The sequence below is a fragment of the Lissotriton vulgaris genome, chromosome 9 (genome assembly GCF_964263255.1).
Source record: "Lissotriton vulgaris chromosome 9, aLisVul1.2, whole genome shotgun sequence".
In the NCBI taxonomy this organism is placed as follows: Eukaryota; Metazoa; Chordata; class Amphibia; order Caudata; family Salamandridae; genus Lissotriton; species Lissotriton vulgaris.
In genome coordinates this window covers 1050196533-1050222578 of record NC_141697.1, presented here as the reverse complement: position 1 = coordinate 1050222578, position 26046 = coordinate 1050196533, and the positions used below count along the sequence as shown (strand labels likewise).

The 26046-nt window shown below is 45.6% G+C and overlaps 1 protein-coding gene across 2 annotated transcripts in view; it reads right to left on the bottom strand.

Annotated features, from left to right (window-relative positions):
- CFAP92 (cilia and flagella associated protein 92 (putative)) overlaps window positions 1-26046 on the bottom strand; it is a 219372-nt gene that overhangs the window by 95964 nt on the left and 97362 nt on the right. The window contains exons 5-6 of one of the 2 annotated variants that reach the window (XM_086938984.1): window positions 16412-16531; window positions 2075-2237 (exon numbers count right to left, since the gene is read on the bottom strand). In XM_086938984.1, the coding sequence (XP_086795110.1) occupies window positions 2075-2237; window positions 16412-16531 (283 nt within the window). The remainder of the gene's footprint in view (window positions 1-2074; window positions 2238-16411; window positions 16532-26046) is intronic. The other variant, XM_086938985.1, reaches the window with a different exon arrangement.

The window sequence follows — 26046 nt, the reverse complement described above, 5'->3', positions numbered from 1 at the left end:
TAGCTGGCTGGGAGGGATAAGGGTAGATCCATGGAGTGTAATTAATGCTTAATTAATGTGTAATTAATGTGCCGGTGTCAGGCGCGGAGACCAGGAGCGGCGGAAAGCCTTGTGAAATTGTGAGCACTGTGAGATCATGCAGGAAGCTTTTCTCTTGTTTTCAGATTTAAAAAAAAAACATTTGATGCAAACATAGCACTGGTACAATTTGTAATACCATCACAATGCCCCCGACCCCCACCCCCCTTCACCCCAGAATGTTTGTGCTCATCCCAGAGAGAAAGGCTGTGTGAATGGTGGTAGGATCTGCAATCTTTTGTGTAATAATTAAACTTTACATTGTGAGTGTACAACTATTTTGAATTGCTTTCCTTCCTCGTCCAGGCACTGCACATTAGTAACCTTAATGCAAATTTGAGGGTCCATGGAGACTTGTTTATATAGCGCAGACTTTTACAGAAGCAAAGGTGTGATTGGCTGGGAGGGAGGGAGGGTTGGGGCAGGGACCATGGAGACTTGTGTAATTAATGTGCCGGTGTCAGGCGCGGAGACCGGGAGCGGCGCGGAAGCCTTGTGAAATTGTGAGCCAGTGAGTGTGACCAGTGTGAGGCAGCAGTGAACGAATGAGAGGTCCATGGAGGCTGGGGGGTTTATATAGCGCCGACTTTACAAGAAGCAAAGGTGTGATTAGCTGGCTGGGCGGGGGGGGAGGGTCCATGGAGACTTGTGTAATTAATGTGCGTTTTTCATGTAGCGCAGACTTTCCCCGAGGCAAAGGTGTGATTAGCTAGGGGGGTGGGGGTCCATGGAGACTTGTGTAATTAATGTGCGTTTTTCATGTAGTGCGCAATGCTGGGTACAAAGTACAAGTGGACTAGACTAGTTATAATACTGCAATAAATGGAGGACACAAGAACAAACGTTACTTGGGCAGTGGTGGCATTTGTGCAAGTATCGCGCAATGCTGGGTACAAATTACAAGTGGACTAGACTAGTTATAATACTACAATAAATGGAGGACACAAGAACAAACGTTACTTGGGCAGTGGTGGCATTTGTGCAAGTATCGTAAGCGAACAAGAGGTAGCAAATGGTCAGTGTGTTACAAGACAAAAGTGACGTGTGCATGTTACAAAAGAGTACCAAACACATCCGAATCCGATCTATATCAAGGAGTATCTGTGGTAGTTAAAATAAACACGAGAAGACTTTCTATTACAGTGCCTGTTCTATTACTTTTACTTTTTACAACAGGTGGCGCCAAGGCCAAGCGAAGGGCAGCTGCAAAAAATGTCAATGAAATTGGTTGTCACTTTGGCGGCGGCCCATATCATTTCCTGTTAAAAGACTGACCCCGGCCCCTCGTCACAGAAAGAAAAGTTGATGTGGCCCCCGTCTAGAAAAGTTTGGGGACCACTGATCTAGGGGCATGTTGATGAAACTTTCCTTCTTATTCTTTCACCTTCCTTCTCAGTAACATCTGAAGTAGTCAAGGATAGGATGACCAGAAAACAGATGAACATCATCTGATGCCTTATATATCATTTCTGAAATCAAATGGCATGTAGGAAGATTTTATTTTGGCTGATTCCCTAGAATAAATAAGACCCTTCTCAAACTGACTCATTTCACAAAGGCAATCCACATTATAAGCAACATAGATATCTAAGAATAATCCAAGGGTTGGAGGAACCTTGGTGGAATCATGCAAGAAAAATCTTTACAAGCGACGTATTACACTTATGACTCGCCTTCTCCTTCCAAAACACTGCTGTAAATTCTTCTTGAGTTGGAGCCACATGATATATGTCATTCTCATGGTCTGACCTTTTTTTAAAAATCTTGATTCCTGATTTCCAGTTTGGGATTTATCCCCAAATTTGGAATCAGTGCCTTATGCTTTGCACTAGATTACTTAATTACTGTGAGCTATGTAGCTGTAGCAAGCACTATTTGATTTGTCTTCTTGACTGAAAAGTAACATCAATAATGATTAAAGGTTATTATCCCTAAAACAAAAGCATAAAAATGAGAAAGTTTGCTGCCTGTTACTCCACTAAAAGAAAATGTCTACCTCAATGAACCACGGTCACCAGCCCTTGAGTGACCACTTGAAGGTGGAAGTGCACTAACACGGTCACCAGCCCTTGAGTGACCAGTTGAAGAATGAGGTGCACTGGCGATGGGTGGAAGTTTCTCTGACACTTCAGCTCCAGCTGATAAAGGCTTGAGGTCTGCTGGAAGATAAAACAAATTCACATTTGCTTCTCATACTCTCAAATACATTTGTCTAAAATAATATACCCTGTCTGATGCAAGGAGGAAAATTTCAAGAAGGAGCACACTGCAATAAACACAGTTCTCAAACATTGATGCATTTTTTCTTTGTGTTCAATGTTGAGTTACAAATGTTCAGTTGAAAGATACAAACAAACAAATTAACATCAACAGGTAGATCACATTTCGGCCCTTCAGCTTCTCTTATATATTTTAATTTGATGTATACCTGACAACTAAAATAGATGTCACATATGTGCATAGCCTCTAGAGCAGTGGTCCTCACGTTTTGACATCTATGGACCCCCAATGAAGCTGGGGACCCATGCCTACACACTTTCTATAATTTAGAAAAATATACCCAAATACGGACAAGTATATACATCATAAAAATTACGATATATTTACTTCTTAAACAAACAGAAAAACTGATATTTTTTATCTTAATGGGAAACTTGGAGCTTTTCAAAATTCGTTTTATTTGTAAAAAATAAAGCGATATAATTGGCTCTAGCACATCACTTTGTCTTTTTTACTCTAAATACATGCTCTCTTTTTGTCCGTGCATACCCATTTTTTAATTTGAGGGAGCCTATCACCCATACATTTTTCTGCTTGATAAATGTATTCTGATTCAACGAATGAAGATAAGAATATGCGCTTAGGCCCAGATTTGTATCAGGGTGGATGGGCCATGGGAAAGCCATGGGGACGGAGTAAATTACTTCATCGCCTTGGTGCAGTGGCCCCCCCACCTAATTTCGAAATGACTGGCAGCACGGCTGTTCCTGAAAATGCATTTTATTGTTTGCTAATGGGCTGCACTATAGTATTCTTATTTTCTTTTCAGAAAAAAACCCTTAAACAGAATTTCTGTAATGAAAAAAATAATACTCCTCTAGCCATAGGGAGCATTATAATGGTTTTACTGTTCCTTACAACCAGGTATATTAAAATATGGGCCTCGGATCCACTCTTCAGTTCACTTTCTGGATCTGCGGGAGGACTCTCAGAGGACGGCCTGCTTCTGTGGACTGCTGTGGACTCCATAAGACTACTTTGCTGCACCTGGAAGGACTGAAGTGCTGCCTGGAGCCTGCCTTGAACCCTTAGAGGCCTGCCCTGCTTTATCGCTTGAACCTAGGACTGCCAGAGTGACTGCAAGTGCTAGTTTAATGTCCTCCTGTTTAGAGCCACAGGGACATAACAGGCTGCCACCATACTGAACCTGCACCTGGATCCAGTCTGAGTGAGTCCCAGCCCCCAAGTGGTGCCCCTCCAGTCCTGGACCCTTGATGGTGGTGCTTAAAGTGCCCAGACAGCCAAATCTAAACTTTGGATAAAAACTGCCCCGAGAAACAAGGACCAACCTGCTTGACTATCTATCCAGTGTGCATCATAGGTCGACTGGCTTCACGGCTGCTCCGGCCACGTTCTTCTCCGCAGCAGCAAATCCTGTTCAGCTATCCTTCACTAAAGGGGTCTCTGCCCTCCTGTAACTATCGTCAGCTACAGCCTCCTGCTTCATCCCACTTTACATTTTTGACTTCCATAAAAGTGACTATGACAATCGTAGAGATTTTCACTGCAGGAAAATGGGCTCTCATCATGAGTTCTTTTAATCCTTGTCTCGAATCAGTGGTGAACTAGATGAATACTAGTAGCTTAAGTCTCAACTCAAATAAGACCGAGATTCTTTTCTTTGGCATCAAGTCCACCCCTGATTCTAGCCTTTCGTGGCTGTCGGAGATGCTCCACCCTTCTGTCTTCAGTGGTATGAAAGCTAGGAGTGAAATTTGACACATGCACTATCTGCTACCTCTTTTTTCACTCTGAGGCCCCAAGAAGGATTTTGCTCCTGATTCCTGTGTGTTAGACCTGACATCATTGGCGTGAGTCTCCTTTCTATTTTTGACAGATTGCCTCCTCTGTTTTGATATGTTTTGCTGGATGTATGCTTTGGGCACTGCGCCACTGCTAATCAGTGCCACAGTGCAAGTGCTCCCTATGTTAAATTAATGTACTACTTGGTTATTCCATAATTGGGTTATTTGATTCACCTGTCAGCCTCTAGTACAGTGCACCATGCGTGCTCAGGGCTTGTAAATCAAATGCTGCTGGTGGGCTTGCAGCGCTGATTGTGCCACCCAGAGAAGCAGCTTTTAAAGTGTGTCTCAGGCCTGCCATTGCAAGGGCTGTGTGCAGTCTAGCACTGCCATGTCGACTTGGCCAAGTGCACCCACTTGCCAGTCTCTAAACCTTCCCTTTGCTTCATATTAGACACCCCTATGGTAGGCCCAAGGGAAGGGTGCATTGTAAGTATAAGGTAGGACATGCTCTGATGTGTGTAGCATGTTCTAATAGTGAGTTACAGCCATTTTCGTTTTTCACTATTGAAGACTACCTGTTCTCATAGGCCAGAATAGTCAATTAGATTATTACATTCTTATAATCCTAACGGACTCAGGGAACATGGTAGAAATTCGAATTTAGTATGCCTGAACTCAGCATAATAAAATACATCTTTTAGTAAAGTTTATTTTAATATTCTGTGTTTGCAAATACCACTTTTAGAAAGTAGGTATTTGCTTGCCTAACCATTTGAGCCTGCCTCTGCTGGGTTGTGAATTCCTTGTCTGGGTTTATGAGTGACAGGGATTGGGGATTCCAGGAGACAGGCTAGGGCAGCCCGGTGGTGAATAGACAGATCTGCATCTAGATGGGAGGGAGGAGTTGCACCTGGGACCTGAATAGGGATGGGCCTTCCCTCTACAATGCTGGCTCCACCTCCTGTGGCTTGTCTGATGTCCCTGCACTGCACTGTGAAAGGAGAGGAGGAATCATGTCAACAGAGTGCTCCAGATCTGTATCTTCCCTCCCCTGTGCTGGCTCCACCTCCTGTAGGGTGGCTGATGTCTCTGCCCTGCAGAGTGAAAGGAAGAAGTGAGTCATGTAAACAAAGTGCTCAGGAACTGGTTTGGACTAGGCAGAGCTGCCTTCAGAGAACAAAGGATTTTGGGGTATAAGTAGTCGGACCCTGATCCCAAGAAATGAGATCACTTCTGGAACAAGAAACCTTTCTGCCAAGGAGAAGAACAAAGGAAGCTGCAGAATGTTTGGACTGCCCCTCTGCCAGTGTGCGGTTTTCTGGGTTGGCCTGCAGTGGTTGCTTCATTGCCAAGGGAAAGGAGAAGGAACTTTGTAAGGACTTTCATCTACAGAATATTCTCCAAGGGCTTGAACTGTGCTTGCCTCCTGCTGAAGTCTCAGGGACAAAATACTTCACCTCCAGCTCCCTCCTGAATTTCCTTGCTGGGAATTCTGACTCCAGACACTTGCGTGCCACTGGGAGCTGAAAGCGCATCGCCGGAGAATCAAGCCTTCACCGCATCTCCCTAGAAGTGTGTGTTCATCGAAGCTGCCTGCTGTCGCATCACCGGAGAAGCGCGACGTCATCGTGAGAGTTGCCATTGCATCACCGGATAAGCAGGTCTCAGGGCCTGTCGCGGCTCCAAAGTACAGAGTCGTCGCAAGCCTGCCAGGGCGTCATCGCATCGTCATCGCATCGCCGCATCAAGGGCGCCATCTTCTCGCATCGCAACCGGATCATCGCATCGCATCAAAGCGCCATCTTGTGCAAAGCAACGGCCCCGCAGGTCGAGAATCTACGCATTACCTCCGCACCAGTAAGGCTCACAACAAGTCCCCTACTCTGCGCAAGCATTAAGGAAGGACGCAACCGATTCCCCGGATCACGGAACCGACGCATCTCCCCGTTTTCGAGCCTTTTGTTCACTTTGCGTTACACATCCAGGTACTTTGTTGAGAACTTTGTCGAATTTACCAACAACTTGAGCTAAGAGACTTAATCTTAATTGTAGTATTGTGGATTTTTGTCATTTGTGGTCTGGTGTTTAAGTCTATATAAAGAATACTTATTTTTATAAAACCTGTGTTGTGTCCATCTGTAGTGTTTGCCACTATATTACTGTGTATATTCACCAATGCTTAACACACTGCCTCAGAAATAAGCCTGTCTGCTCGTGCCAAGCTACCAAGGGGGTGAGCAGGGGTTATTAAGGAGTGTAATCCCTTATCCTGACTTAGAAGTAATGGTCCCTATTTGGACAAAGGTGAATACCATTGCCAGCTAGAGACCCCCAGATCTATATCGTAAGATGATTGCTCATGCATTGATTACCTTTAAGTTGGATTACTCCAATACTTTGTACCTGGGGCTCTCAGCCTTTCTTATTCAGAGTCTCGAAACTTTTCAGAATGCTGCTGCCTGGCTGATTCTTTAACTTCCTGCCTGGATCTCGGTATCAAGACATTTAGGTCATCTTCACTGGCTTCTAGTGAATGAAAGGATCTAGTTTAAGGAACTCACCTTTGCCTTTAGCCTATACAATCACAAGGGCCCTCTCTACCTTAGGTGCCATTGTAAGCCTTACAACCAGGTGTGATCTTTGTGTTCCAATAATCTCAAACTTGTTCAACTCCCCTGCATGCATAAGGCCAAAAGTGTCATGATCTCACACCTTCAGATTCAGCAACCTTCATTGAAAGTAATAGCCTGTAACGCGCATGTTTAGAAACTGCGCTACTTTTGTATCTGAGAAAACCCACCCCTGTCCCGTGCATCCTGCACTCCTTGAATTCATTAACATATGGTTATGCTTATGGAAGGAATATGATTATAAACGTTTGCATGTATCAGTGTTTAATGAATCACGTTTTTGTAATCTGCTATTTCTTTATTTATGTGACTCTTGGCGGTGCTTGAGGAACGTTGTGACTCTTGGCGGTGGTTTGGGAACATTGTATTCAGGTTCGACAGAGTCCCTGCTTGGTAATTTGAGCACCGAGCAAGAAGTGCAATAGACGCGTTGGTTTGCCTTTCTTTGACGCTTGGAAAAGACAAGCGGCAAGCAGCGGAATGCACGTCAGCGTCTTTACGTTCGGGTGTGGTTCAGGTATAAAAACCACACCCGATCTTCTAGAAGGCGCTTAGCCTTCCAGCCTTCACGGAGAACACATCGCGCATCTCGAGGTCCCATCAGAGGCTGCTACTTTTGACGGAAAAGGAAATTCAGAACTCGGCAGCTTTGAGAAGACAAAAGCTAAGTAAATGTTTTTCTTTTGAAGGCGCCCAACGCTAGCCACTCGTTTTGGACAAAGGAACAATTTTTGGAAAAACTATTTCTTCTGAATTAACAAGAAGAAAAGGACTAAAGGAAAAACAAAGGCGATATCTGTTATTTGTTATTTGATTATTTGAGTACAAGCTTTCTTTAAGCTCATTGTAGTATTTGTATTAGGCCAGTTGTATCTGTCTGTATTAGGCTTGCTGCATTTTTGTTTCCATATCTTTTGTATAGAGTTTATTCAGAGAAGAAGGAAAACAAGGAAGTGGTGGAATATTAAGCAGGCATTGATAAGTAAGTGCGTGCAAGAGGGAAGGTGTAATGTTAAATGTTGGAGTGCTTCAGAAAGATAAGAATTTAATAGTGTAATTGTATCTTTGTAGAGAAGGTGAATTAATCTTCAGTTGAGAAAACTACAAGGACGACATCATCCAAACAGCCCTGCTAACCTGATAAGATTCTACAACACACCACTTCCAGGACGCGAAGCCCCTTCTAGTAGATCGCAGGTAGGAAGCTTAAGATCTAGAACGCAACCACAAGGTGTAGTAGGGAGGTTGGAGTAAGGTATAATTTACGTGGGAAGGGTTCTAAGGCGAATTTGTTGTTTTGCAGGTCGACTACTAGAATCTTCATTAGCGTCAGATCCGGCCACTCTCCCTAATAACTATCTAGCATCTTGGAGTGAATATAAAAAAACCACAAGAGGTAGGATAGCTTTCTGGGAGTTTGGCTCATAGCGTCTCCGCAAAACTCATCAAGCACCTTACAGGTAAGAGCATCAAGCCATACAGGTAAGAGTGACTTGAATCACCTGACAAAAAGAGCAGGTAGGTCCTTCATCTTTTTGGCAACCAGGTTGTGGAATGTGCTTCCCCGTTTTCTGAGAAGCAGCCCATCTGAAACTATTTTTAGAAAGGGCCTAAAAACCCTACTCTATGATACCTGTATCAACATTACTTAACACCATTTTCTTGTGGGTGACCCTTTCTCCTAGCGCTGGGACGCCTCCTCCTTCGAGGTAGCTGTGTACTTTAAGAATGTATTGTACTTCCAAAAATACTGCATGCATCCTTGCCTCACTAAACTTTACCTTCTCAGGACATGTTTCTTGAAGTCCAAAGGGAAGCACCGACCAGGCCCAATCCTCTTCTTGTATCTGACCTGTGCTCCATAGCGTTCAGCCATATTTTTCTACTTTGAACCAGTTTCGCACAACTAGAAGGACGTGGTTGACTTTTTTTTATCTTTTAAACACTAGTGTTTCACCCAACACTTTAAAACTTCATAACTGTTCTACTGATTGGATTTTGTTATTTTTGGTGTTAAATAAATTATTAAATTCTAATCTATTTTTCCAAATTGATGTGGGATTTTTTCTTCTGTTGTGTCTTCACTGTATTACTGTATGTGTGTCGCATAAATACTTTATAGATTGCCTCTAAGTTAAACCTGACTGCTTTTGTTGCAAGCTACCAGAGGGTTAGGCACAGGTTAATTTAGGGACTGTTGTGGTTCACCCTGATTGGGATTGTGGCTGTTGCTTGTCCAGAATTAACACCCCCAGTCAACCTACAAACCAAATGTTCACAGTATATTTATATTTAAAACAAAAAAAGCCTCTGCTAACAGCAGTCCTAAACAAAGATGCACTTTAAATGAATCACACTTGTCAAAGCCAGGAGAGGGCATAGTGATCCAGGACTAGAGTAGGGCATTTTGAAACCTGAATCCTCAGTTAGCATCACGGCTTAGCAAGTTAAGAGGTTTTTGCTGAAACAGAGTGCCCAGAAGATTACAAGTTCAAATTCGTGCAGGGCCAAGTCAGGAAATTAGACTTTACAAATTGAATAGGTTAAGTTAAGCAATAAGCACCCGTAAAAAGGGTGATAGTAATGCCTGCTATTTTCATCCCTTAAAAAAACAGACAACAGAATGGTTTTAACTGATACATGAAAAAAAGTTATTATTAGTTCAATGTGACCTTTCACCAGCATCACTGGAGCATTCTGAGTCCACAGGTTGTCATTAAGATTTGTTTTTAGAAAATGTCTGTGGTATCTACTTTCACGCTATGCATTTGTAAGGAGTGATGTTTTTGCCATGTCTCCTTGTCCATCTCCATCACATCAGCCTACAGGAATACTCCAGTTGCTTCCGAAGATCAGGAGCACTTAATATGCCCAAGTAGTCCACTCTCTGACGTGGGATGAACAATCTATTTCAACAACATCCACAGCATCATGTCCTGTAAAATGTAGCGGAGGAAACTGGTTTCATTTGAATGCTCGCAAAAATAAATGGATTCCCAGATTACAAATCCCAGTTGTAATAACTATATTTTGCCACATGTGGCGAAGATATGCACTGGGGGTAGGGGCTTCTATTTTTCCCCTACCACAAACAAGTTCTGGGTATTTATTTGTTATTGATATTTATTTATCTACTTGAAATGTGAATTTTCTGTATATGGTTTGATTGTGCTTTCATGGACAACTTTGACTGAATAAAGATGATGATGATCTATGAAGCCTCATGAATTCATGCCATACCAGTACCTCCAAGGTGGTGGGTCTGCACAACTGTCGAAACAAGATGGCTTGCAGAATACATCTGGCAAAGTGACCACCTCTGCAGTTTTCAGAATGAAAGCAGTTTTGTCTGGAGAAATTGTGAACTGAAACCCACATCAAAGTCCAACAGATGTCCACTATAGGACCACCCCCAGACAATGCAGATGAAGAGGTTATCAGGCTGGTGTGATGGGCCCTAATGCCTTCTGCAGGTTCTTTCTTTGCATTATTTAAATGTGCAACACGCTATGTACCTGGAATTTGTTCTCTTCTTCAATTGATGGTTCAGTATAGCCACAGGTAATACACAAGGATTCTGCTTGGAGCAGGAAAATACCTGCACCACTGACTCCTCTGTCACTGGTTCATCATCCCTAGATGCGGGGAGCTGGCAATGGGAAATCTGACCTGATAGGGCACCGCTGTGGCTAAAGTTGGCCTGCCCCTTGTGACCATAATGGGTTCCATCAAAGCCTCATTTAAAGGGATGAAGGACTCAAACGCTGAAGATTATGGCTGCAGAATTTCAGGGAGGATGTTTGTCTTGTTTTTCTCCATGGGCAAGGCAGTTCCAGGACTTCAGACGCCTTTCAAAGGACAGAAGCAAATAATGGTACTCACTTGAAAAGAGAACATGAAGGACACTCTATGTCAACTTCGGGATAGGAATCCAGCCCACATGCACTTTGTAGGACTAAATAGTCTGCAGCATCAGTGCTTGAGAATTTTACCCACCTCGCTGCTCTAATCAATACATGTCCCACAAAGTCAGGCATTTGGATCTGATCCGAGCCAGAGCCAAATTGTTTGTGCAACTTCTGAAAGTACTCATTCCTTGATAGGGGTCTATATTGAGATTCCTCCACCAGCCAGTGTACCTAGTTTCTTAATCGCATCAGGTAGATCTTGGGAAAATCAGCTGCTAAGTTCAGTGGCTCTGATTGTGGCACTGGCAACTCCAAGACATGGCAGCTGCCAGTGGAGGCACCATCAGAGAGGCCTTTGGTAGAGGAATAGTATAGACCTGCACTGGAACGGTGCAAGGGGAACGGAGAGAAGGGCCGACTCGCACCGAGGGAATAAATGCAAATGGAACCCTAATGAGGCGACCAGTGGCTCCTTGGGGCCCAAGGGTGCACAGCAGGAATGTGGAGGAATTAGGCCAGCACCACCCAGGGCAAGGCTGAGAATTGCACAGGGTCAGTGCTAGTAGCTAAAACTATATGTCGGCTTTAGATGTCAGTAGTGCCGGAGCTGCATCAGGAAGCAGGATCAGGAGCTTTGTTCAGCTCCCAAACCGCCAGTTTGCGACTGGAATAAAGCTTTTTACTATATACCAAACACTAAATTGCGATTCAGCAACCTATTAGCGAATCACCCAATGGGTAGGCACTTCAAAGTTAGGAAGGCGTTTGTTGAGGGCGTCAATTCCAAATAGTGACTTGCAGTGGTATGTATGAATGTTTTGCGACTGAAATATGGTTGCAAAATAGCTGCACTTCACCACCAACTACGAGTTGATGGTTCCCCATTCGCAAATGGGAAGGGGTCCCCAAGGTCAATTGCAACCCACTGGGAATACAAACAACGTAAAACACACTGTGTGCATAGCTATTTGCGATTTTGGAATTCGTTATCAGGAAATCGCAAACCCAAAGCTACGTACATCTGGCCCATAGTTCTATATTCGTCCAAGTTAATTCAAATTCAGAGATATCAAGTACCTTTCCAAACATGACTTAAATCCTTAGAATACTGGTCTTAGTTCAATTTCAATTTCCTGACATGCTGTCACAGAAAAACAAACAATCTCCAAAGTTTCCACAAGTTCTGGAGCTAAGGTCTTGGCTGCAGCAACAAAGCATCTTAATTGCCTAACAAGGGTGCTGTGAACTATGAGGAAATTGATACCCGACAAGTTAAAAATGGCCACTACTCCAAAACAACATGAGAGTTGAGTGGACTCATGAAAAATGTAGTATGCTTTTAGTCGCTGACAACATTGTGTCCTCCAAAAACACAATGCCTTTCACCAAGTGGCACAGACACTCTTGGACCACTATTAGCCATTCCTTCTCTGGAATAAACTCGGCACATGTGAGTATTGACCTTCCACATTCATCGAGTGCTGGACAATTAGCCAGGGAGTATGACACAAAGTATATTTCCATGTGCCCTGTAAGTATGTCTCTGACAAAATCAAAAAAGTATACCTCATCAGCCTGATTCCATCACAGTGGCTTTGAGACATCCTCAACCTCAAGGATAATTCAGCTAGGGAGAGCTGCCATTTAAATTAGAGAAGCCATACCATCCCACAACAACTGTCTTTCTTTGCCATATTTTTAAAAATGATCAGACCAGCCCAAGCCATTTACAACAGAAAGTGTTCTCCACATTAAGTGGATATCCTAAGATATGTCACAGGTTATACATGTCCACCTAGACCAGAGATCTTCAAACTGTGCAGCGCACCCCCATGGGGGGCCGTGACTGCATTCCCAGGTAGGCGTGAATGCGTCTTCAACTATTTGTAAATGAAGACCGCCTGGAAGCGCGATTTGTTTACCTGGTGCATTAAGAGGCTATCTTCATTTACACAAAGTGTGTGAACAGCGATTCTGAGGGCCGGTGGGGTGGGAGGGGGGGCAGGTTCAATAAGTGGGGTCACAGGCTCAAAGAAGTGACTAAAAAGAGCAGCATATTCAGTAACAATTTTCTTATTGTTTCACTTTGTTGTAGCACACATAAAATAACAGGTGCATGTTAAATTAAACATAAGTGCAAGTAAAACTAATAGGTGGGAAATTGTTGGACCTGGGGTTACCAGTCCACATAGGGTAGCCTGGCACAGAGTAGGAAGGTCTATTCCCAAAGGCAAATTTGTGTTATGCTTGCGTCACATCCCTCACAGTAACCCAGCGCCCATCCACAGAAAAATGACACTACACCAGTTTAGAAAAATACGGATGACTTTTATAAAAGATCTTTGTTATCTTGTTCCGTTAGTCATAGTTTAGTTACACACATTAGGCACCTTCCCCATCAATTTCCTGCACCAATAAAGATTCAGCAATACATCGTTCCCTAGACTCAGTGGATTCAACAATTACACTTATTACTTCAAATTGTAGACAGTTTCTTGGTTGTTTAGGGAAGGTTCAATAGGAAAAACATTTTACATTAAATCTGGTTAGTGAAATCATGCATTAGAACAGTTTGGAGACCACTTTTTATACTTGTTTAGTTAAATTGCATTAGGAGCTTGCTCAGCAGGTGCCAGAGTCATTACCTCCTGTTAAGATAAGAGCAGGCAGGAATTTCAGTCAGTATCATATATTGGTTTAGATGTCTCGCCATGCACTGGCCCCCTGCTTTACTTTACTGACCAGCGATAGCTCTAGGTCTGGTAGATCTCCGGTTTCAGATTAATTGTCTTGCCAGATCGGGCTCCCCTGGCCGGCACAACAGTTTTAATAGGGTTCATATGGGTGACTAACCACTAGGACCTGTGGCGTCGGCTTCCGATTTCAAGTCTCTCACCAGCCCCCAGATCCCTGCTTACTTGTGGCCAAAGGCACCTATGTTCCGGTTCAGCCGTTTCTGGCAGCTGAAAAAGATCAGACCTCACCGTCAGTTCTTTCTGTTCAGCGTCGTCTCCCTCGCAGGCCAGGCCGCTCTACATCATAGCCTGCACTGAGGGGAGGACTCGATTGCTGAGCGGTGCCGCTGGAATCACCTCGTCGTGGCTCCTCACCAGAGAGCTTTTGTCGTTTCCTTGTCAGGCCGCGCAACTGGGCCTGCGCGGGGAACAGTGTCTTCAGTGCAGTGCCGCCCCTTTCCTCAGGCAGCCGGCAGGCCCTCCTCCGGACCCACTTGCGAGGGGCTGATGCCCTGATGCCACTCCGCCCCCTTTCATTTATGATTAACCCTCTATGGGGCCTGCGCGGGGGAACAGTGTCCCCACAGTTTCTCTCCGCCGTCTACTCCGCCTTCGCCTCAGAGCGGGCAGCGGCTCCCGGGGCACCTCCGTCACCGGCTCTTCCCTCCCCCTTCCTTAGTTGGGAGCCTCAGCATCCTCCTGGGTTACCGCCAGAATCAAGGCCACGAGATAGGCGGTCCTCACCACAGCGGCCACAACATCAATCGATATGTCTCTGGGGGGGGAAGACAACCTCCCGGCAGCGCTTCACGGCATAGGTGAGAGGGGACAGGTGGCACAAGAGTAGGTTGGTTATGGGATAGGGAAGGGTGTAAAGTTCCCTCGTCCTGTCCCTACCTTTCTGTAGCTTTTTAGAGTTCTTGGGCAGTTTCCTTCCACCGGATAGCGGGGCAGAACTTTCCACTGAGCTCAACCCCCCAGCAGTCTCACAGGTTCACCCCAGTGCCAGGGGTCAGTTCCTCTTGACTCGTGAGGACCCTATGACCAGGGACATCAGGGGCGTAATTAAGCAGGGCCAGGTCTCCGGGTAGGGGGGCGGTGATAGCAGTAAGGAAGCAACCCTTGAAAAGAAGTCAACCCTCTGAGTGTCCTAACCCCCTAGCGCCACAGCCTGCACTCCAGCTAGCTACCCTGCCACACAAAATGGCCACCCTGGTTCTGTCCTTATATACCCCTAGGCCCAGGTCACTAGAATGGGCCAGAAGGTTCTAGATCCCTCTCACTAGTCTATGGGCCAGTTCCTGAGGTAAAAATGTGGCAGTTACAAGCCTCCATTTTGTGTCTCTCTACTCTTCCATTTTAAAGGAGCACCTGTGCCTCAGATTGTTTTAAGGATAAGGAGGCACCCAAAACCCTAAAGACAACACCAAAAACTTTAGTGGACACAAAAAAAAGAAAAGAAGGTTAGGAGGCAAAACGGAGACAAAATAAATAAATAAATAGGAGGGACCACCCAAAGGGTTGGCAGGTCTAACAGAAATGTACTATTATACGCTGTGAAATCAGACTATACCTCAGCACATTTTTATAATTGTGCATCATAAGGACACACTACAGACCTCAGCTGGTGACACTATCAAATTACCTCTCAAGAAGAATACATGTTTGTCACTATGGAGGCTCCAAGTGACTCCACCAGTTTAGGTCTATACTGGCTCCCAAGTACTCTATATTTGATGATTAACCAGTTGCCCGTATTTACCTTTCAGAGATGAGATTTTTGTTTTACACAAAGGGGCATAAAGCCTGCTTTATGTCTCAAGCCTAGGAGTGACAGCCCAGTGGAGTGGTCGGAGCACCAATCTTGCTTCGCAGAGTTGTAGGCATGATTGGTGAGGCCAGTGCTGTGGCACCAGGTCCCAGTGATGTGAAGAGTCAGCTAAACCCTATGTTGGCTTTACTATTCTTCCTAATTTGCACTAGGGCTCAGTGGCCACATGCTCTGACAGTGTGGCTTTGGGCCTCTGAGTAATGTTCCAAGGGTGGGGAAAATTATTGCAGAGGAGACACCTTACTTTGGGCATCAGAGAGTTGACAGTGACTAGGATGGGGCAAAATGGGGGCTCATGTTTTTAACAATGGGCAGAGGAGACATCCCACTTTCATGAGGCAGTAGCTATCCTCTTTGAAGCAGGTGCAGCAGCACTGGGGCCCAGGGGTCTGAGAAGCCCACTGTATTTTTTTCTTTTTTTTTAAAGGGTATGGGGCTAATTTCCTTGCTAGCCGTAGGACCAAGGGCACCTTCGCTGAAAAATGGGGGGCAACATCTGGGGCACTTTTTTTTTAATGTGGCCTATTGGTGAGAGCTGCTGACTTTGGTACTGTGGAACCAGGATCAAGTCTCAGCATTAGTTCAACATCCTGGGATTCTTGTCAAATCACTTAATCTGAGCCCCTAATTTTTTTTTGCCTAGTTTAATGTAATTGGAGGAGATTTCTTGCTACTCAGGGCCACTATTATCATTACTACAGGAGGTGATGTGGCATTGGGGCCGAGGAAAGTGACGGGCTCACAACACCCAAATGATGGTTACCTTATGTTTTTGTTTGATGAATGTGCTATTTTACATGTCCCACATTTATAGTGGTTTATACGGCATAGAAGACATCTCCTTGAAATGATCTCATAAGCCCCTCCCCCTGTGCTCAGCCCTGCCCCTCCCCAACCCTTGACATAAAGTTTTGGGGGGGGGGGGCCTGACTTCAAATCATTTTATTTGGGGCGGGGGGCACATTTGCACACCACACCATCAGCATCTTAGTTAGATGGTGCAGATCAGACAGAGTATGTGCTGCTATGATCCATGGATGTTTTGACCAAAGAACCTGAAAGTAGCTAGCTAGCAGTAGGATCATTTTGTACAGAGATAATCTTGCAAGCAACATTGACATCATACACGTCTCACATAAGAAATTGTGTAACAGACTTTTTCATTAGAAGAATGTTTCTCATGCCTTGAAAAGGTTCCTACCTGTTACTATGCTGTAGGGAGGTTCTTCTGGATTCACGTCTTTGAGACTAATAACGCTGTGCGGATGTTCGGTATTTTCATACAGTTTTCTTTGTTTTAAAACCAAATAACTTGTTCCCACTTCAAAAAGAAAAAAGAACAATTTATTGTGAAATGATTCGAATGACGTGCGAACATATTTTGTTTCTAAAACCGTTATAAGCATCATTACCGTCGTGATATGGTTTTTACAGCTATATTTTAAAGAAAACATTCCATTCAAGATGTTTTCTGGATTAATGAAGTCAAATGTGCAAGTATGCTAACACAAAGATGCTCAATGTGATTAGATTTATTAGGGAGAAGGCACAGAAAAGGCTGATGAAATAGGTGCTTGCTTGTGATTCTCTGCCACCAATGCTTTCAAACCACACTAGTGAGATCCAGCAACCTGGCCTGCAGTGCTTAATTTGAGCAGGAGGTTTCCGGTGGTCGGCACCAGCACTTAATTGTCAGCACCAGCTCTAGGAACTGTCCACCACATAGTGGTGCTGTCTGAGATGTGCACAACTGTGTTTATTAAGTCAAAATACATTGGAAATGAATAATACCAGCCTCCCACACCATTATTATAGCTTTATGTGGACTGAAATAGTCTGAATTGTCACACTTGTAGGAATGCGATGGTTAGGTGTTATGTTGGTACTGTCATTGGCAGCACTGGCATGGGCGATGCATGGTTCAGGCTGCTGTGACCTTCCGAAAAGGGTCTCTGCCACCCTGTTCTTTACAGTCCAGCTGTGCATAGCCATCGACTTTGTGCAGCAAACTCTCTAGTTCAATACAAAAAATGAGAAAGAAACCCTCAGCTATGGTTCACTGGCTGGAGGGCCTGCATACAGTGAGGCCTTGTGTTCAGCTTAAGTTCCACCTAAACCAGCTGTGCATAGCCTCCAGCCATGCTTGGTGGCCTCAGGGAGCAGGGACTGGCTGACAGTCAAACCTGGGGGCATATTACCAACAACTAGCGATAATTATCGCTATGTTGGCTTTGCGGCAATATTTTTATCGCCGAGCTGCGGCGATTTTTATCGCTTAGGAACCTTGCTATTATCAAGGTTTATCTCCTAAGCGATCAAAATCGGCCGAAATGCATGAATATCGCTGAAAAGTCAGCGATATTCATGCATTACCGAGCTAATACTCTTAGCCATGTTATCCACCTACCATTGGATAACATGGCTAAGAACTGCTCAGGGGCAGGTGTTAGCTTTTGGAGATATTCGCGCTTAGCGCGAATATCTCCAAAGGTTGGTAATAGGAGATAGCGATGTTAGCGACTGTTTCCAGTCGCTAACATCTTGGCACGCCCACTTTGCATGTCATTAGTGATAAATATCACTGACATGCAAAGCGGGGCCCGAGATGGTCGCTATCTCCTACTAGCTGTCGCTAACTGGTGTTAGCGACAGCTAGGTAATAGGGAGATAATTTTATCTCTGCTTTCTTGGCTCTTAAAGCCAAAAAAGCGGAGATAAATCCCCTTGATAATATGCCCCCTTGTTCCCAGGTTCTAATATCAGCCTGGTGCCACCCAAATCAGTGGCTCATGATCGTTGGCCATGCACAGATAGGTACATGAATAAATGAACACGTTATGTTATAATTAAAAAAGTGCATAGCAGCCCCCCTAAAGGGCTTCACAGCACTGGCCTGCTACAATATAGATATCCCTTAACAGAAAGAGGGATTCAACTGCCTTCTAAAGCAGAAGTGGTTGGAAATTTCCTGTAGATGTATAGGCAGGATATAGGCAGGTTGTTCCATAGTACCGGAACTCCGTCAGAAGCGGTCGCTCCCCTCGCTCCCTGGCTCCAGCAGCTGGTATCGTAGCGCTCTCACTGCATTGATTGTCTTGTGCTAATATTACCGCATTGCCTAATTTAGCGTTACGCTATTTTTTTGTACAGCCCACATCGTGCCAATCAAAGTGTGCTGCATACTGTAGCGATTGTGTGCCATCTTAGCGCTTTTGCAGGCTCGCATTGCATTCTGCGCTTATCTGTGCCTGATTGTGCCTGCGCCTCTGCCCACCCCAATCTCGTCCTGTTTCGTTTTGCTGCCATCTTGTTTGTTGTGACTTCCAGCCCACCCCTCCACCCAGCTCCCGCCTCCCAGCTGACCCTCCCTCGCCCCCGCCCCCTCCACTATCCACTTATGTCAGATGCATTTGCTTGCAGCGTTCACGCGCAGCGGTCGTGCCCCATGCGCGCCGAAGGTGCGCCAAAGGTAAGCCCGTCTGCGCCCGTCCCACCTGGACCGCCCCCAGCGCCAGACCCCTTGGTCCTCGCAAAACCCACTCCTCCCGCATTACATTTGCTGCCGCTGCCCTCTTTGCCCTTAACCCCGGCCGCAAACCATAATGCTGCGAGGCTGCCCCAGGACACACCCATGGACCCTTCACCTGCCACTCCTGCAAATTCGCCTGCGTCAGGACCCACACCAAATCCACGAACTCCAAACACAGTTCCCACTCTAACCACGTGAAGTGCATCCTGCTGAACACCCGCTCGGTCCACAGACACGCCACTGAACTCTGGGACCTACTCGACACCACATCGCCGGACGTCGCCTTCCTTACAGAAACCTGGATGAACGCATCATCAGCCCCCGACATCGCCATAGCCATCCCGGACGCTTACAAGATCATCCGAAAAGACCGCACCAACCAAACAGGAGGAGGCATAGCCATAGTCCATAAGAACACCATCCGAATCACGACCAACTCCGACGATAACCTTGCGACCGCCGAACACCTTCACTTCCAGATCCACACCGACCCCAGGACCACACTTAGAGGCACCCTCATCTACAGACCACCAGGAACCCGCACACAATTCAACGAAGACATCACTGACTTCATCAGCCCACATGCCCTCACCTCCGAGAACTACATTCTACTAGGAGACCTCAACTTCCACCTGGAAAAGAAAAACGACAGCAACACCACCACCCTTCTGGACAACCTGGCCAATCTCGGACTCAAACAACTTGTTGACACCCCCACCCACCTTGTCGGACACACGCTCGACCCTATCTTCACCTCCAGCAAACACATCTCCTTCGATCACACCACAGCTCTCCATTGGACGGACCACAGCTGCGTTCACTTCAGCTACAAAACGACCACGACCCACAACCCCCCACAACCTATTCCTCGAAGAAACTGGAACAAAATCACCACCGACCAACTCTTCACATTGCTTATCCAAAACCCTCCTGCCAGATCATCGGACCCAAACCATGCTGCCACCAAACTCACACAATGGATCACCCACAGCGCTGACGAATTAGCACCCTTGAAAAACCACCAGACCAAACAAGGTAACAAAAAGGCCCCCTGGTTCAACGATGACCTTAAGAAATCCAAGAAGTTATGTCGTACTTTCGAGAAAACCTGGAGAAAAACCCCAACCACTGACAACCTGACCACCTTCAAGGACGCCACCCGTAAACACCACCAACTGATCCGATCCACCAAGAAATCAGCATTCAAGGATCGACTCCACAACAACGCCCACAACAGTAAGGAATTATTCAACATCGTCAAAGAATTTACCAACCCCTCCGCCGGCACCAACGACATCACTCCCTCTCAAGACCTCTGCGACTCTTTATCCTCTTTCTTCCACAACAAAATCGTCGACATACATAACAGCTTTGAAAACCAATCCGAAGAACAGCCCACTCCACCCACCTCCGAACCAAATCAGCACTCTCACGAACTTTGCGCCTGGAACCCAATCACTACTGAAGACACCATCCGCCTGATGAACTCCATCCACTCAGGATCACCAACCGACCCATGTCCCCACCACATTTTCAACAAAGCAGACTCCATCATCGCACCCCATCTCCGCGATGTCATCAACTGTTCCTTCAACTCCGCTACCTTCCCGGAAAGCTGGAAACATGCCGAACTCAGCGCACTTCTGAAGAAACCCACAGCAGACCCCTCAGAACGTAAGAACTAACGCCCCATCTCACTCCTCCCATTCCCTGCCAAAGTAATTGAGAAAGCCGTCAATAGTCAGGTCGCCGCCTTCCTTGAATCCAACAATTCCCTCGACCCCTCACAGTCCGGCTTCCGAGCCAAACACAGCACCGAAACCGCCCTCATCGCAGCTACAGACGACATCAGAACACTACTGGACAGTCACCCTCATCCTACTCGACCTCTCTGCCGCCTTCGACACAGTCTGTCATAGCACCCTCATACAACGCCTCAACAACGTCGGAATACAAGGAAAAACTTTGGACTGGATCATCTCGTTCCTCGCCGGGAGAACCCAGAGAGTCCGCCTCCCCCCATTCAAATCAGAGGCCACCGAAGTCATCTGCGGCGTACCACAAGGATCATCACTCAGTCCTACCCTCTTCAACGTTTACATGAGTCCCCTCGCTTCCATCGCACGACAACACAACCTCAACATCATCTCCTACGCAGACGACACCCAGCTGATACTCTCCCTTACCAAAGACCCAAACACCGCCAAAACCAATCTACACGAAGGAATGAAAGAAGTAGCCGAATGGATGAAGAACAGCCGTTTAAAACTGAACTCAGACAAAACGGAAGTCCTCATCTTAGGATCATCCCCCTCATCCTGGGACGACTCATGGTGGCCACCGGACCTGGGTACAGCACCCATACCTACAGATCACGCACGTAACCTGGGATTCATCCTGGACTCCTCCCTCTCGATGGCCAGACAAGTCAACGCCGTCTCATCTTCATGCTTCAACATCCTACGCATGCTCAATAAAATCTTCTGTTGGATCCCCACCGAAACAAGAAAGACAGTCACCCACGCACTGGTTACTAGCCGACTGGATTATGGAAATACCCTTTACGCCGGAACCACTGCCAAACTACAGAAAAAACTCCAACGCATCCAAAACGCCTCAGCCAGACTCATACTGGACATCCCCTGTCAAGCTCACATTTCCGGTCACCTGAAAAACCTCCACTGGCTCCCCATCAACAAGAGAATAACGTTCCGTCTCCTCACCCACGCACACAAAGCCCCCTACGACCTAGGACCCGAATGCCTCAACACAAGACTGTCCTTCTACACACCCACCCGCCAACTACGATCATCCAATCAAGCACTCGCCGCAATTCCGCGCATCCACAGATCCACCATGGGAGGAAGACCCTTCTCCTACTTAGCGGCCAAGACCTGGAATTCTCTCCCCACTCACCTCCGCCTTACACAGAACCACCTCTCCTTCAGAAAGCACTAAAAACCTGGCTTTTCGATAAGTAATTCACCCTACCTCCCTCAAGCGCCTTGAGACCCTCTGGGTGAGTAGTGGGCTATATAAATTCTTGAACTTGAACTTGAACTTGAACTTGAAAGGGGCGCCCTTCCTTCCTAGCCAATTTGATATGAGCTACCACTGCCAGACTTGAGTCTGCTGATCGTAAGGACCTGATGGGTGGATGGGGCTGAGGCAAGGACGACAAACTAGACACACCCTGCTTGTTCATAACCCAGTAAACTGCACACAGAGCCTTAAACTGAATGTGTTTCTCTATCGGAAGCCAATGCATCTTACAAAGTAGCCTCAGCTGGATTTTGGCTGGTGAAAGAGTAATCTTGCAGTGGTGTTATGAACAACTTGCAGCCTGTTTTTCACGTACCTGATGGCACCCAAATACAGGATGTTGAAAAATTTGAGGTGAGGGGAGTTTAAGGATTAAGGATTGGATGAGCATCCTAAGGCTGCAAAAATCGATAGCAGACAGCACATTAACTTGTGGCTCTAGCAGTACATGTCATAAAACCAGACACCCTGATTTTTTACAGAAGATCTGGGCTTGGGAGGGCACCCTAGCACTCTAGGCCACCAGTGATCTCCCCATTCATGCTAATGTGTTCCTAACATGACAATCTCCGTTTTATTGGCATTCAACTTCAGGAAGTTGGAATGCATCCAGTTACCAACAGCGGTTATACAGTTTAAGAAAAATTGGACAGCACCCACTGCTGACCCCACTGACATTGAAACAATGAGCTGGGTGCCATTTGCGTAAGATATCCCAAAACATTTCGCCAGGCAGCAGCTTTACATAAATGTTAAAAAGGGTGGGACTTAGGGCAGAGCACTGAGGGATGCTGTCACCTACAGTTCCCGTAGTTGATGACAGACGTGGAGATATGAAACGATCAATCGCTTTAAAAAATGGAGAACCAGGCTCATGCATTGTCCGGGACTCCAATCTGGTGTAATTGGTCTAGAAGCACCTCATGGGACCCCGTCTCAAAAGTGGCTCTTAAGTCTGATAGAATAAGCGCTGCTGAACCTCCCTCATCAGTGGTTTGTTGCAGGGCATCAGCCACTTTAAGAAGAGCAGATTCAGTGCTGTGGGCTGGTCTAACCCATTCTGCGAGGGGTGGAACAGCTGAAGCTTCTCTTAAAAGTCCACCAGAAGATTATTCACATGTTTCTCCACCACTTTAGCCAAAAAAGGTAGGACAGAGATGAGTCGATGGTTTTCAGGCAGGGCTGGATTCAGCAAGGGTTTTAAAAAAAAAGAGGAATAACTTTGGCGTGTTTCCACGCAGGGGGCACCAAAGCAGTGGTCAAGGAGCAGCTAGCCAGACAAATGTAGGAATGAGAATCTCCTGCACTTTGAGTATCAATTCTGGTTTGATATGGGAGCCAGACTTTACTTTGCACATAAGGGATTTAGAAGAGATAGCGTCCAGCAATTCAACCCTCACCAGCCCATCCCCCTGAACAGTCTTTGGAAAAGGGCATCCAGCATCAGATCTGAGGATGGTACCAGGAAAATGTCCATTAATGTTGTTGACTTTTTTTTATAAAGTAATCCACAAGCCTGTCACATTTATTATCGGATACTTAAACAGAAAGTGGGTTTGCTGTAGGCTTCAGCAAGCTTTGTACTATAGCATAGCCATTTTATAATACACTTTAATGGCCCTCATTTCATTTTTTTGCTGTGGCATTGTAAGAGTTGCTCCAGGTGCATTCAAACACCTTACATCACTTTTTTCCTCAGTCAATTCTGTGTCCAACCAGGAAGCAGAGGGCTCAGACATTGGAGTGTTTTTGGTGTTTGGGTCCTGGCTCTGGGTAGTTTTCCTTGAGGGATCACCCCTGCTTCCTGGTCATCAAATAGTCTGCAGCACCCCCTCTCGGGCAAGTGGAAATTCTTACACCTTACATTGGTTTTAGCCAAGAGACATATATCAATAGGGGGGCTGGGAGACAGTGACCCTTCACTGTGCCTCTGGTGACAAGACAAAGTTGAGTGGGCTTTGGTGAATGAAACCTACATCCGACTTTTCAGAATGGACGAGAAGGTACTGAAAGACCATGACCCTGGGTGGACACACTTAAAATGTTCCAAGAGGCGGGCCAGGAGACCATCCTTCTGAGAGGCCTGACGCAGGAAGCTTACAGTGGTGCAAGAAAGCCCTGGTCCGGGGCGCACTGATAGTGTATGGGCGGAGTTAGAGTACAGGCAGCGAGATATGGAAGTACTGGGTAAATCCACGAATAATTGAAATAGCTGAGCTATATTGTCTACCTTACATTGGAAGGAGGCGAACCACATTGTGCATTAGACACTGGATATGAACATAAATAGATTGGGACAACAAAAGTTCAATTAAAGAAAATCAGGTGATGGTGGGAGCGCAAGATGGATTTGGGATGGCAAATCGATAATAAAAAGTTGGAAAAATTAATAGTGTGACCGCCAGATGCATGGGAGCCAGATCCAGCTAAGGCAAATTCAAAGCAGCATACGCTCGATCAGTGAAGATGCCAACTGAGCCTGGGATTATCAATATGCATATTAAAATTCCCTAGCATGAGAAAACTGGCCTGCTTAAAAAGATAAGGGTCCAAGGCTTCTTCAATCGTATCAATGAAATCCCCTGTGGTGCCCTGGGGTTGATAGATAAGTGCCACTGAAAAAGAGGTTTGAGCAGAAAGCAGGAGATGGAAACTTAGGCTGTCCCACCCTTAATGTCAATGAGCTCAAAAATAGAACATGTAAGTGGATGCTTGAAAGCTATTGCAACCACTCCACCCCCTTCATGAGATCTATCGCAGTGGACCAGAGAATACCCCTAAGGGATAGCCATCGTGATGTCCAGCACGGAAAACTCATTCAACCAAGTTTCTGTCACGAAGAGCACATACAAACCCCCTTCACTAAGAGGATCCTCGACTACACTCTTAACATGAGGTATCTACCGAGCCGGCCTCAGGGATCCTAGAGTGGGCAGGAGATAAACAATCCAGGGGAGGAATAGAGTGGCAAGCAGGGCAGGGTACCCAACCCTTAGAAATTCTTTGGTTTCAACAGGCAAAGGCAGGTAAATCATGGAAAGAGGGTTCTGAGCACACTACTGGAGTAACAGAGACCTTGACAGTTAGCAGGAGCCCCATGAGCAGTGTGGTTGTGGCTGGCCACGATCGGTACGTGGATGGGCGCAGACAGGCCTGCCTTAGGAATGCCTTTGGCACACCAGCAGCGCGCCCACTACACATCTGCGCTGCAGTTGTGTTTAAATGCACCAGTGGCATCCGTTACTCCCCCTCCTACTCCTGAGCGACTAGAGCGCAGCCTCACTCAAAATGGCACCTTTAGACGTCTCAAAGGGAAAAATGGCCATTGATAGCAGCACTTTGCAACATACCCCGTATTTCAGCCCCAATCCCCCAACAACATGAACAAAATGCTCCAACAAGATGAGTTCAAGGTATGACAAATTTAAAAACAATCTAAAAGAATATTTGCCCGTATTTCAGCCGCGGACCCCCAACAACAACCTCAGGAAGATGCCTTGACTAGGAAAGTTCAAGAAATAAATTTTGTCTGTCAAATCAGTCAATCAACATTGAATGACTCAAAAATGAGTTTTGCATGTGACCAAAAGAAAAGGTGTAAATGTAGTTTCAATATCTGAGACATAAATAACTGACTGATGTTTGAGAGACTCTTCACTGGCTTTGAGAGGAACCAAAATTGCTATACCAGATTTATTCTCATACAAGATTTTCTGTGACCAACAAGTGTGATTCCTTGCAATTTACTTGTAGAGCATTGGGTCAATATACAAAATTTTACAAGACAAGGGTTTGTTAAATTTTAATAATGACTTAGATAATATATGCTTTCAAGAAACTGGGACAAGCAAGTTTTAGGGATATTTTTGTTGTTTCAGAGAAGTCCACTCAGTGTGGTCACACACGGGTAGATATCATAATATCCATAGTGTGAAAGAGCTAAATGTGGAAAGTTAAAAGAGACGATTTGTATATTTTTTCTTCTCTTTTTATGGAAAGAAGACAACCATCTAACACAGAAATTCCCAAACTGAGGGTGTTGCGAGCCAATTTTTGGTAGGTCACAAAAGTCCAAGCAATAAATAAAGATGCCTATATGGGCATTGCAGTGCTTCAAAGACAGAGATCAAATTTCAACCTATATCTTCTGACAAATTGATGCTTATTTGTTTAACACAACAGTCAAGTGAACTGTGTGAATTATTGCTGGGATACAGGAAGACTGAAAGGAAAGGCTGTAGGATGTCTTTTTTGTACCATACAAG